Source organism: Lethenteron reissneri, chromosome 24 (genome assembly GCF_015708825.2).
Source record: "Lethenteron reissneri isolate LAM-NWPU_2019-01 chromosome 24, ASM1570882v1, whole genome shotgun sequence".
Classification (NCBI taxonomy): domain Eukaryota; kingdom Metazoa; phylum Chordata; class Hyperoartia; order Petromyzontiformes; family Petromyzontidae; genus Lethenteron; species Lethenteron reissneri.
This window is the reverse complement of record NC_083802.1, coordinates 16,159,025-16,170,527: the sequence shown is the minus strand read 5'-3', so window position 1 is coordinate 16,170,527 and position 11,503 is coordinate 16,159,025. Positions and strand designations below refer to the sequence as shown.

General features: G+C 47.8%; 1 protein-coding gene across 2 annotated transcripts; it reads left to right on the top strand.

Annotated features, from left to right (window-relative positions):
• Positions 1-1,113: 1,113 nt before the first annotated feature.
• Positions 1,114-11,185, top strand: LOC133346684 (G patch domain-containing protein 4). Of its 2 annotated transcripts, none has more exons than XM_061558473.1 (7): positions 1,114-1,143; positions 5,676-5,749; positions 5,935-6,027; positions 7,307-7,423; positions 8,194-8,306; positions 9,249-9,299; positions 10,091-11,185. In XM_061558473.1, exons 3-7 carry the CDS (start codon positions 5,947-5,949, stop codon positions 10,920-10,922), a joined length of 1,194 nt encoding a protein of 397 aa, XP_061414457.1. In that variant the 5' UTR covers positions 1,114-1,143; positions 5,676-5,749; positions 5,935-5,946; the 3' UTR covers positions 10,923-11,185. The 2 variants fall into 2 exon arrangements, with proteins under 2 accessions (XP_061414457.1, XP_061414456.1); XM_061558472.1 differs by lacking the exon at positions 1,114-1,143 and adding an exon at positions 3,652-3,893.
• The last annotated feature ends 318 nt before the right edge of the window (positions 11,186-11,503 follow it).

Below are 11,503 nucleotides of genomic sequence, written 5' to 3'. Positions count from 1 at the left end.
CAGAAACCTGTAAACACTTTGAACAGTTGCGATAATGCAGGTTACATCCACATGCTATTTATTACCTCACACTTATAATTACTATACAGCGGTAATATTTCCGTGCAATTACCTGATACTATAACAGTAATATTTGCATACAATTACCTGATACTATACGGGTAATGTGTGCAATTACTTGATACTATGAGAGTAATATTTGCGTGCAAATACCTGATACTGAGTAATATTTACGTAATTCATTACCCCAGGCTAATATTACCAATGTAAGTCAACGTTTTACTCACGAAGAAAATTGCCATAGGTTTCTGAGTAATTAGTGTAAATTCAACATTGCCCATGACAGTGGCCAGATTATTCGTGACAAAAATATATATTTCCTACACAGTAATTACCGTTGTAACGATATATTTACCCTCTCAGTACTAAGGAATTAAGATGTATTTTTATATATATATAAGTGTATTTCATTTTATGAACACAGGGATGAAAATGAATAAAGTCGGGTTGCTAAACATTTTTTAAGTAACGCAGAGCAAAACTTGGGGGCTAAATTAGCAAAAGCAAGATTTTGAATCCCGTACCGCAGTATTAAATAAACATTTGATGAATGCAGTTGCAACTACTGTAACTGTATGTACGTTTAACCGTAGGTAACCAAATCCGCGATTAATCTAATTTATAAAAACTGAGGGACGTGGAATTGTCTAATTGTAGTAATGCGATTAATCGATGGTCGTATCAGGCAATGGATCTATATATATAAAATCGTGAATCTGTCTGTCTGTCTGTGTGTCTGTGTGTCTCCGGAACATACGCACTTTCATTGGACGGTGGTTGCCCCTGGCAACGGCTAGCGACGCCTTCGCCGCTTTCATTGGACCTGGCAACGGCTAGCGACGCCTTCGCCAAGGGCTGCAGTTTCATTGGACGGCGGTTGCCCCTGCCAACCGCTAGCCACGCCTTCGCCACTTTCATAAGCTCCGTAATTAATTAAATAATAGCCATTACACAGTGTTGTTGGCGCGCTAGGGGGGGGGGAGGAACTCCACCCGTACCCTGCCTCTTCCAAGTCGACAATTTTAGGCGAGGCCGCAGGCTTTGCACGCTACTAGGCCCCGACACCCACCACGCCACTCTGAGGTAAATTCATCAAAGTTTTTCCTACTCTTCACTACACCCCCACCACAATGTGTGCTATTAATATTACTTTTAAACCCAACGCGCCAACAATCGATTACTTTAATGTTCACTGTACAAATACTCATTAAGCTGGGTGAGCGTACTGACAGTCTATTATGTACACTGTAGCCTGCTTATTAAGCTCTGTCAGCGTACTGCCACTCTATCATGTAGACTCTAGCCTGCTTATGAAGCTGGCTGGGTGTACTGCCAGTCTATCATGTACACATTAGCCTGGTTAGGAAGTAAAGTTAGTCAATTTGTAACACGTACGCTTTCGCAAACATTATTCATAAACAACGTTATTGCGTTTAGATCGCCTTATTTATTAAGGTGTTGTCACCCTTATCCACCACCCGACACGCCCAATCTGCACAAAATTGTCACGCTCATAAAAGACTAAGACTTGACTGCTTTAGCCCACCGGTGTGTTCAAGCGGAAAACCACAACAATTACCATTTCTCATGAAAAAACTACTGTATAATTATGTTTAAACCACACGCGCCAATAATGGATTTGTTTAAATGTTCACTCAACAAATACTCATTAAGCTGGCTGAGCGTACTGCCACTCTAGAATGTACAGTGTAGCCTGCTTATATTTCTGGGTGGCTGTACTGACAGTCTATCATGTACACATTAGCCTGCTTCTTAAGTAAAGTGAGTCTTTTTGTAACACGTACGCTTTCGCAAGCATTCTTCAAAAATAACTTTATTGCCTTTCGCTCGCCTTAATTATTAATGTGTTGTAACCCTCCACCACCCCACACGGCCAATCAGTCAAAAAGTGTCCCGTTGATAAAACACTCATAAGTCTCTGCTTTGGCCCACCGGTGTGTACAAGCGTAAAACCACAAAAATCCCCATTTCAGAGTACGTCCTTTCGCTGATGCTGGATGCAATTACCAGCCAAACGTCGTACTGTTCAGTTGTCTGTCCGTCTGTGTACGATCGCTTGCGAGGGATTTGCCGGGAGGCACGTCCCGTGCCCCGCGATGGGAATAGGCATGTCACTGTGTATGTGTTTGTGTGTATGTGTGTGTGTTTGTGTATGTGTGTGTCTGCAGCAAGCGCGTGTATGTGTACCTATGGACGCGCGCGCGTGTGTTGTGTAGGGGGAACGGTAGTGTAGTGGTTAGCGTGCTGTCTGTGTCTGTGTGTGTGTGTGTCTGTGTGTGTGCGTGTGTGGTGTGGGGAGCGGTAGTGTAGTGGTTAGCGTGCTGTCTGTGTGTCTGTGTGTGTGTCTGTGTGTGTGTCTGTCTGCGTGTGTCTGTGTGTGTGTCTGTGCGTGTGTGGTGTGTGAGGAGCGGTGGGTGTAGTGGGTAACGCTACGCTGCGCTACCAACCCGGCGAACCCAGTTCGATTCCCGCTCATGGCCACCACCGGTCAAGATTATTTGAACCTCCCATAGGTCGACTCAGCCTCAAACTGGTGTGGCGTATTAACATCGCCACTGGGGAGACAAAGGCGGCCGGCCGTGGTGGATACAAGTCCCGGGCGAAGCCGGGTAGTACAGCTAGTCAGCAATATTTGTATTTGATGGCCATAATCAATACCTCTCGGTCTAATTTAATAAATGCGCATTTGGTGTTCTGTATTTACTGTTGGGGCGCAGGACACGCGAATATTTTCCTAAATTTTTTTTATCTTTGACAACAAAAATCAGTGAAACAATATTTTTTTATGATAATTGGTTCTTTACCCTTCTATCTGGCAACAAAACTGACACCTTTTTGCAAGGAGTCATGTTTGCATAGACCGCAATACCTGCAGTCATAATACAAACAAAAGAACATAACTCTGATAATGTGCACTGTCCTTATTATCAGAGTTATGTTCTTTTGTTTGTATTATGACTGCAGGTATTGCGGTCTATGCAAACATGACTCCTTGCAAAAAGGTGTCAGTTTTGTTGCCAGATAGAAGGGTAAAGAACCAATTATCATATTTTTACTGGCAAATGAGGTCCCCATAGAATATTTTTTTATATTTTTAAAAATATTCTCTAGCTAATTGAAACCACACGTGACCAATGCATTTGTAAATACCGCACCGAACTATATTCATAATATTACCTTACTTGAAAAGGTATAGAGTACGTTTTTTATTTAACGCATGCAAAACATACTGTTTTACTATCCTGTATTATACTTCTATGCTCCCTGCCTTCACAAACACACACTGACCAGCGTGGTGAAGTATGGTCAATACCCCCCCACACACAACTTGGCAATCAGCAGCAGCAGCTGATTGCCAAGACAGCCGTGCCACGTGCAGCATTCATTAACGCAATAACTAAGTCACTCAAGATTAATTGACGCAATTACAAATCGACACCGCAGAATCGACTCCACTTTAATCGAAACAAATTGCGTTGCACGTCAACGGAGTCTGGAGAATCGATTTCGATTTTCAATTAAACACAAACTAACAGGAATCGATTCTTTGTGTTCCGGTATACGTCATCGTTTCAACCCCCTCCACGTGGGAGCCGGCGTGGTACAGTGCGGCCGGGGGCCTTGTAGGTGGTCGTAGGAGCCGCGGGGATACAAAGAGGGACGCGGTGAGACAGAGGAGAAGGGACACGAGGGAGCACACCGGAGACGACGAGGAGGAGAAGGGGGGGGGGGAGGTGCAATGGAGACACGGGAGAGCGGCGCTGGCCGTCGTTTCGCCGAGGCCCAGCTGCTGAAGCACGGCTGGACACGAGGTTGGCACGTGGTTTTTTTTACCACCCCTTTCCACTGACCATACTTCACCGCGCCGGTCACTGGGGGGGGAGGGGGGGTGCGGTTGACGACGGCGTTATAGGCGCACGTAAGTACAGCGCAGCGATGTCGTTCTGCTGCTGCACCGTGTACGGAACGAACCCCCTCGCTTGGGATGTATTCCAGCTCAGATGATGAAAAGGTGATCCGCGTCTCGTGGCCGTGTGTAGTGGCGAGAGTGGGCAGGGCCAGTCGGGAGGATGCGCCGCCCAAGCGTGGAATAAAGAGCCGTCTCGAAGTATAAATTTCGATTGAAAGCTTTCGTGACTGCAGGGATTCATCTTCTTGGTTCTATCGGTAAAGTCACGTAGAAGGGAAGTAATAAAATAATAAAATACAACCTAAAATAATTCTAACGACGTTTCGGCCGCAACGCAAGCAGCCGTCCTCAGGTGATTATTTTATTTTTTATTTCATTACTTCCCTTCTACGTGACTTTACCGAAAGAACCAAGAAGACGCTCCGAAGTAGTTTTGTGGTGTCTACTTCCCGAGGCCATTTACTGGCACGCGGCCGGTGCCGAGTATAATAAGCCCCCCTTGCTCGAGTTTCGCGTGGAAATGTATTCGTCCCGTGACCACCCGGCGCATCTAATTGACACATGCAAAGTATATTGATGTCCTAGAACGTTTAAACTAAAAAAAACCTGCCACATTGGTACTACCCGGTGGGAAAGTTATTAAAAAAAACATTGTATAATTTTACTACCTCTGTCAGAATGTGTGGTCCGGGTGATTTTCTGTCAACGGCTGCACAAATAAAAAATGTTGTGCAGCAGAGAGAGATTTCCGTTACTCCAAGTGTCAAGGTTATGTGCCCGTGTCGTGTTCTTTAGGCGATGATGATTGCATAATCTTGCCTTTTTTGCGTGAACAGAAATGCACATTACTCTTGTTATCCGATCTTGGTTGTGCATGTTGCTAAATTGGGGTCGTTATCGTTTTTACCACTCATTGTGTTGTTACTTTGCACCAGGACTTCTTGGCAAACTCCTTATGCTTATTTGCATTTTCTGTTATCTCGTGGACTCTTCATCTGCTGCAGTTCAAAAGAATCTGCGTCCTGAACACTGGATGAAGAGATGGCACAGCGCGCAGCGTAAACTAGTTACTTATTTACCCAGGAAAGCCACTACGACTCCAGCGCCTCACGTTCAGGAGGGTCCTGCTACAACGGAACAGTTTGGCCAACACCAATTTCAAAATTCTATGTTTTTTGCTGTGGAAGGAAACTGAAGATGGCGGAGGAAATCCATGCAGAACAGTGTGAGAGCTTACAAACTCCACACGGGAAGGACGACCCGAATCAAACAAACACAAATCCAACCCAGGTCCTTCTTGCCGTGAGACACAAGTTGACCCTACTACGCCACCCTGCTTGACCCGTGGCCGAGCCGTTCGCGGTTCAATCTCGACGGCCATCCTGGTTAATATCGCGGTGTATTACCCCAATAAAAAAATGCCCGCCGTCTGCTTAGCAGTGGACGTCAAAAACGCCTTCGCGTTATACCAAAAAGTAAGGGCACGTGTTGCCGGCGTCACACTCCAAATTTGGCAGAGTTGCAAAAAATCACCGTCGGAATGCGCGCGCCCTGTAAACGTTAGCGCGTCCGTGCGACGGCCTTTGTGTGGCCAGGAGGATGTGGGGTGCGGGAGAGTGCCGCGCGTGCTGCTAAACGAACGCGCGTGTTGTATTTAATTCCCTGTTGCTCTTCCCCGAGACAGGCAAGGGCTTGGGCCGCTTCGAGAACGGCCGGGCCGAGGCCGTCAAGGTGAAGGTGAAGCACGACACAGCCGGGGTGAGCTTCGCAAGAGGCCAACACCCGCTCGGCTGCACGCCACGCCATCCATCTTACCCATCCGTCCCGTCGTAAAAGCCTTTTTGAACATACTTCACCGATCCTTCGAGTGAGCTAAAAACCCTTTACCCACCCACGGCAGAATTCTGAAACTCGCCGGCGATGCTGTGTGTGCATGCGCGCAGATCGGCCATGACATGGCGGAGCAGTTCACCTTCCACTGGTGGGACCACGTCTTCAACAAGGCAGCGGCCAGCATCGAGGTGGAGGGCACAGAGGTAAACTAAAACTAAACGATATCGTACTCGTAGGTTTTTTTCGGTAAAGTCACGTAGGTAAAAAATAAAATTAAAAGTTAATAAAAGTAATAATGGAAATAAAATAAAATAATAAATCACGACGTTTCGGAGGCAACACAAGTCTCCGTCATCAGGTGGGACCGTCACAGCTAAAATTACTGCATCAAGTGATTTTAGCTGTGACGGTCCCACCTGATGAAGGAGACTTGTGTTGCCTCTGAAATGTCGTGATTTATTATTTTATTTTATTTCCATTATTACTTTTATTAACTTTTTATTTTTTACCTACGTGACTTTACTGAAAAAACCTAAGAGTATGAATCCTTGCAGTCACAAAAGTTTCAAATCTAGAATTAAATGATATTGCTGTTTTTTATTTTACCAGGTAAGGCCCACTGAGCTATATATTTGTAGCTCTCTTTCAGAAGCGACCTGGCCACAAATGGTAGCTCAGCGAAAGGGGCTTATCTTCACGTGGGAATTTACAGCACCCAAATATACTCTAAACGCCGCATGTTGATTCTAAACGTGAGGGGAAAAAACGTGAACACGGGGAGAACACGCGAGCTCCCAAAAAAATAATAGGCGTCGGGGGTTGAGGGCGATAAAATCTCGCCACCTGGTTCGCGTGATGGGGGGAGGACGGTTGGGCGGCGGCCCATCTTGACAGACTTGCCTCCGTGAACTTTGCCTTGGTCTGCCCTTGACCTTGCCCATCCGCCCTGTTTTATGAGCGCCTCGCTGGCCATAACTGCGGCCGTTCCCTTGGCAACCGTTTTTATTTGGTCAGCGTTTTTTTTGTTTTTTGTGTCTTAATTCGAGTCGCCGACGACGACCGACAATTTTAGTCGCAGGATTTATTTTAGTCGCCCTCTTAAGTCTAGTCGACTGAAGTGGTCAAAACATTGAGTTCGCTGTTAGCTATGAAATGTTAGTGTAAGTCGGCGTGATATTTGTTCCGCTGCATGTATATTATCGGCTCAGCTAATTGGTGAACTCTGTAAATATTTTTGTGTAAATTACCCAATTACCATTTTTGGACAGCCTCATTGCACAGTTGTCTCTAATAACATTAATGAATTATCTGAATTATCTTAGCCTGTATCTTTGTTAATTTAACCTCTCATCAGAGTTAAGCTTTTTTGCTTTTGTAGGTGGATAGAGCCGCCGTCGGCGGCTTAAATGAAATAAAAACGGTTGCGACGACGGAAATTCTTTCGCCACTAATTCTGCTGACGCAATGAACGCCGCTGGGCAGGAAGGTGCCAAGGTGATGGGAAATCGCGCTGACGGAGCGGAGGAGCCAATCAGCAATCGGAAGCCGCGCAAGGCACACCTTAGCACGACGCACGCGCTCTACGGCAACTTCGTCAAGGTACGACGCCTGCGAGGTGAACAGGTCGGCCTCGCAGTTCACGCAGGTCAGAGCCTGGGTTCCAATCCAATGCAGCGGGTTAATGAAAACAAGTTTTTTTCTATTTATAAACCATTTGTATATTAGCAGTAAGGCCCACTGAGCTATATAGCTCTTTTTCAAGACTGACCTGATCACAAACGATAGCTCAACTATGTGGCTTGTCACGTAGAAATGTATAGCAGCCAAATACTCTGAAATGCATGTTTCGGGAGGGAAATAACGGAGTACCCGGAGAAAAATCCACGCACGCACGGGGAGAGAGACATTCAAACTCCAAATATGCGGGTATCAGGGGTTGGGATCAAACCCACGACCTCCTGATGCCAGGCGAGGGTAGTGAACAGCTCTCCACCATGGCACGAGTTGACGGCATCGACCCGGTCGCCAATGACCGCACGGAAAAATCCCATCGCATTTAGTTGGGTTCTGCACACCGGTTTGGCAGACGCACGACGAACATTACTCTCATGTACGGGCGAGCAAGTGCTGCCCTCTACTGTGGACCAGAGGAGTTCCTTTGCGTGACGGCGAGAGGTACCTCTGGGACGTGCCCATTCCGTGCGTGGGCCGTTCGCCAACACGGGGTGATGCGCTCATTGTGGTTCATTTGTGGCAAGCACCTTATCATGTAGATTGATCACCGCTGGTGGTTACGACGGCGATGGTGAAGTCATACCCTTACAGGTGGTGCGTGACGTGTCTCCCGCCGCGCCTGTGCCGTCGAGCAGGCCGCTACGCTGACTTCGGGAGAGGAGGTGCGCGATGAGAAGGAGAGCTCCGAGGATGAGACCAGCAGCTCGGAGGATGAGGACGCCAAACTCGACCTGTCTTCCACCACCAGGTTTGGTGCTCGCTTCATTCGTTCGACAGTAAACACACTAGGGAGTTGATGTCATCATGGTGATTGTGCCAGGATAGGTGCACCTTTTTGACACCCTCAGGCCCTGTCCCCTGGTAGACCCTACCCACGCTTGGCCTTGGTTCCGTCATGAGATTGAAGCGTGGCCCAAGAACGGCGGTTTAGATTTTTTGCCGAATTATCGTCTTAATTTGTACTTCACCGTCTCGTTTGTATTACCTTGGTGCTTGTGGTCTCAGTCGTTCCATTATCCTCAAGGTAACATTCGCTTAGAATTTAATTTGAAAGTAATTGATCCTTTCACGATTTGATGCTTGCATTGTAAACATTAGAATCGACTTAACAAATTACTCCATATTCTTGGTTCTTTCGGTAAAGTCACGTAGAAGGGAAATAATAAAATAATATAAAATAATATAAATATAAAACAATAATACGTGACTTTACCGAAAGAACCAAGAATATGAATCCCTGCAGTCACGAAAGCTTTAAATCAAAATTACTGCATCTTCTGGTTAAATAAGGGATAATGATCAACTTTGCTAATTCACACTTTACGCGATACGACAGAGCTGGAGCCGTGGTGAATGCACTGCGCTACGAACCCAGTGGCCTCTAAGTTCCATACCCGACCACCGTTAACTTGAGCGATTATCTGAACTGGTGCGAGCCTCTCCCATTCACCGACTTGCATGAAGTGCGATCTAACTGCCACCACCACCTACATGGGTGGGTGGGACAGGGGGCTTCATCCAGCAGTGGATTGACAAAGGCTGTAATCACGAGCACTTCATCGGGAGCGTTATTTGATTTGCGTCCGGCTTGCGTCGTCCGTGACGGGCGATCTTGATTGCGTTACCTTCGTGTCGCTCGCGGTTTGCGATCGGCGCCGCTTCTAACGTCCTCCGTCGTTTCACTCCGCAGGATGACGGACGAACAGCTGTTGAGAGCGTGCGGCGGGAGGACGGCACACAAGTGAGTTGGCAGAGGCGGGGCCGGGTGCGGCGTTGTGCTACCCGAGAAGTGGAGTTTACAATTTAAAAAGCGGACGTTAGATTCCGGGCATTTGTGAACGCTTTGCAACGTTACGGATGAATGCGTGGATGCGCAGGAGATTTCGTTGTCGTTAAGATGATCCGATACGTACCACCACCCTTTGCTGTAAAAGTTGCTTTGCTGTTCAGGACTTGGCTATATTGAAAAGCAGCAACGTTGATCAAAGACTTTGCTCAACACCTAGGAGACAAAAAAACAGGGCAAAAAGGACCATTTCTTTCGATACCGCTATTTGATCCTTATGGCGGTACCCCGGGGTACCAAATAATACAAAATGGCCGAGGCAATTAAATATTTTTTTTCTGGGACACAATTTTTTTCCAGGGGAGTACTCAACTCCGCGACTGGGGTACCAATCAATCCGAAATCAGTGCCACTCCGCGATGTCGAAACGCAGCGAGGACGATTGCGCTGAAACCCTGAACGCTCGTACGCACCACGGTGCATCGTGTACAGCTCGTTGAGATGAGTCGATTGCCACATCGCCGACCATCACGGACATTATGCGACCCCGGGGTACCGCCATAAGGTTCATTTAAATACTTTGGAGGAAAAAAAACTAATTTTGAGAGGATTACAGCCAAGCGTGATCGAGAGCGGTGTCCGAATCCTATTTGTGTGCATTTGCTTGGTTGTCCGACGACTTAAGAGTGACGCCAACCTTGCCCAACCTTGCCACGTGTGTCTCTGCCCCCCCTCCCGTCTCGCAGGGGCGCCCGTCACGGCGTGAACATGAGCGCCAAGCTGGCCAGGCTGGAGCAGCAGGAGCGCGAGTTCCTGAGCCGCTGGGGGGGGGGCGGCAGCGCACGCACCGACCAAGGGTCGCCCCGACCGGCTAGCGACAACGCCGCGGTGGTGGCGGCGGCAACGGTGACGACGGCTGCGGCTGCGTGCGGAGCGGGATTGAAGAGCGGCGGGAAACGGAAGAAGTCCAAACGCGAGCGGCCGGACGACAACGAGCGCACAGATGCGGACGGACCGGGGCCTGGGACGGAGGAGCCGGGAGTCGGCGGCGACGAGGCGCGAAGCCGACCGAAGAAAAGGAGGCACGAATCGGCGGGCGAGCGGCAGAAAGGGTCCCCCGGCCACGGCATCGTTCCGGACGAGACTGGAACGGCCGTGGCGGCGGTGGCGGTGGTGGCGGCGGCGCGGGACGCCGGCCACCGTGACGGCGCGAAGCGGCACAAGAAGAGCAAGCGGAATGAGTCCGCGGTGAGGTCTGAGAGTGACGCTGCCGGTGGTGATGGTGATGCTGCTGAGTTGGATACCAGAGATGGGACTGATGGTGTCGGGGATGGTTGCTGTAGCAATAACGAGGTGGAGGAAGAGGTGGACAGGTCTGAGAGGAAGAAGAATAAGAATAAGAAGAAGAAAAATAAAAAGAGAGCGAGAGAGCGGCAGGACGACGTGGAGAGGCGAGGCTCGCCGGCGGGAGAGATGAATGAGCGCAAACCGGGACGCTCTTCGGAGGAGAAGAGCATCGCCCGGAGCGATGAACGCTCGGCCAAAACTGCCAAGAAAAGAAAGCACAAGACTAAGTAAAGATATAATCGACTGGTGTGTTTATATTTTTTAATAAATTGGTGGAATTCGCCAAATGTGGCAAAGTTCAGGACTTTACTGATGATGAGTTTTGAGAATCAGGAATTGCTTGATTTAACAAAATGATATTATTTAGTTAAATTATTGCCATTAAAGCAAGAAAACTTTGCAACGACAGTTTTTTGTGCAAAAGTGTCATGAACATCCGCTTGACAAATCTTCATTTCTGTGACGTGTGCGCAATAAACGGTCTGGACTTTTTAGTCGCCGTGTGAGAGACCGGTGTTTGTGTGCGTGTGTGATGTGCATTTCTTTACAATGAACGCAATGCGTTCATTGTTCCACCACCGACTGCAAGGTGCTTATCTTGGAGGCACAAACCTGTGACCTGGCTCGAATCTAAAGATGTGATGGATTCGGCGGGTCATGTGAAATTTGAGGTCTACATGCAGATTTGTATCCGATTCGAGTTAAACTACATTTTTTTAAATATACGATTGCTTCTGTTAACATATGATGACGCTGGATGTAATCTCCAGCGAAATGTTGTAGAAATTTTGCTTGCATTTCAACCCCCCCGG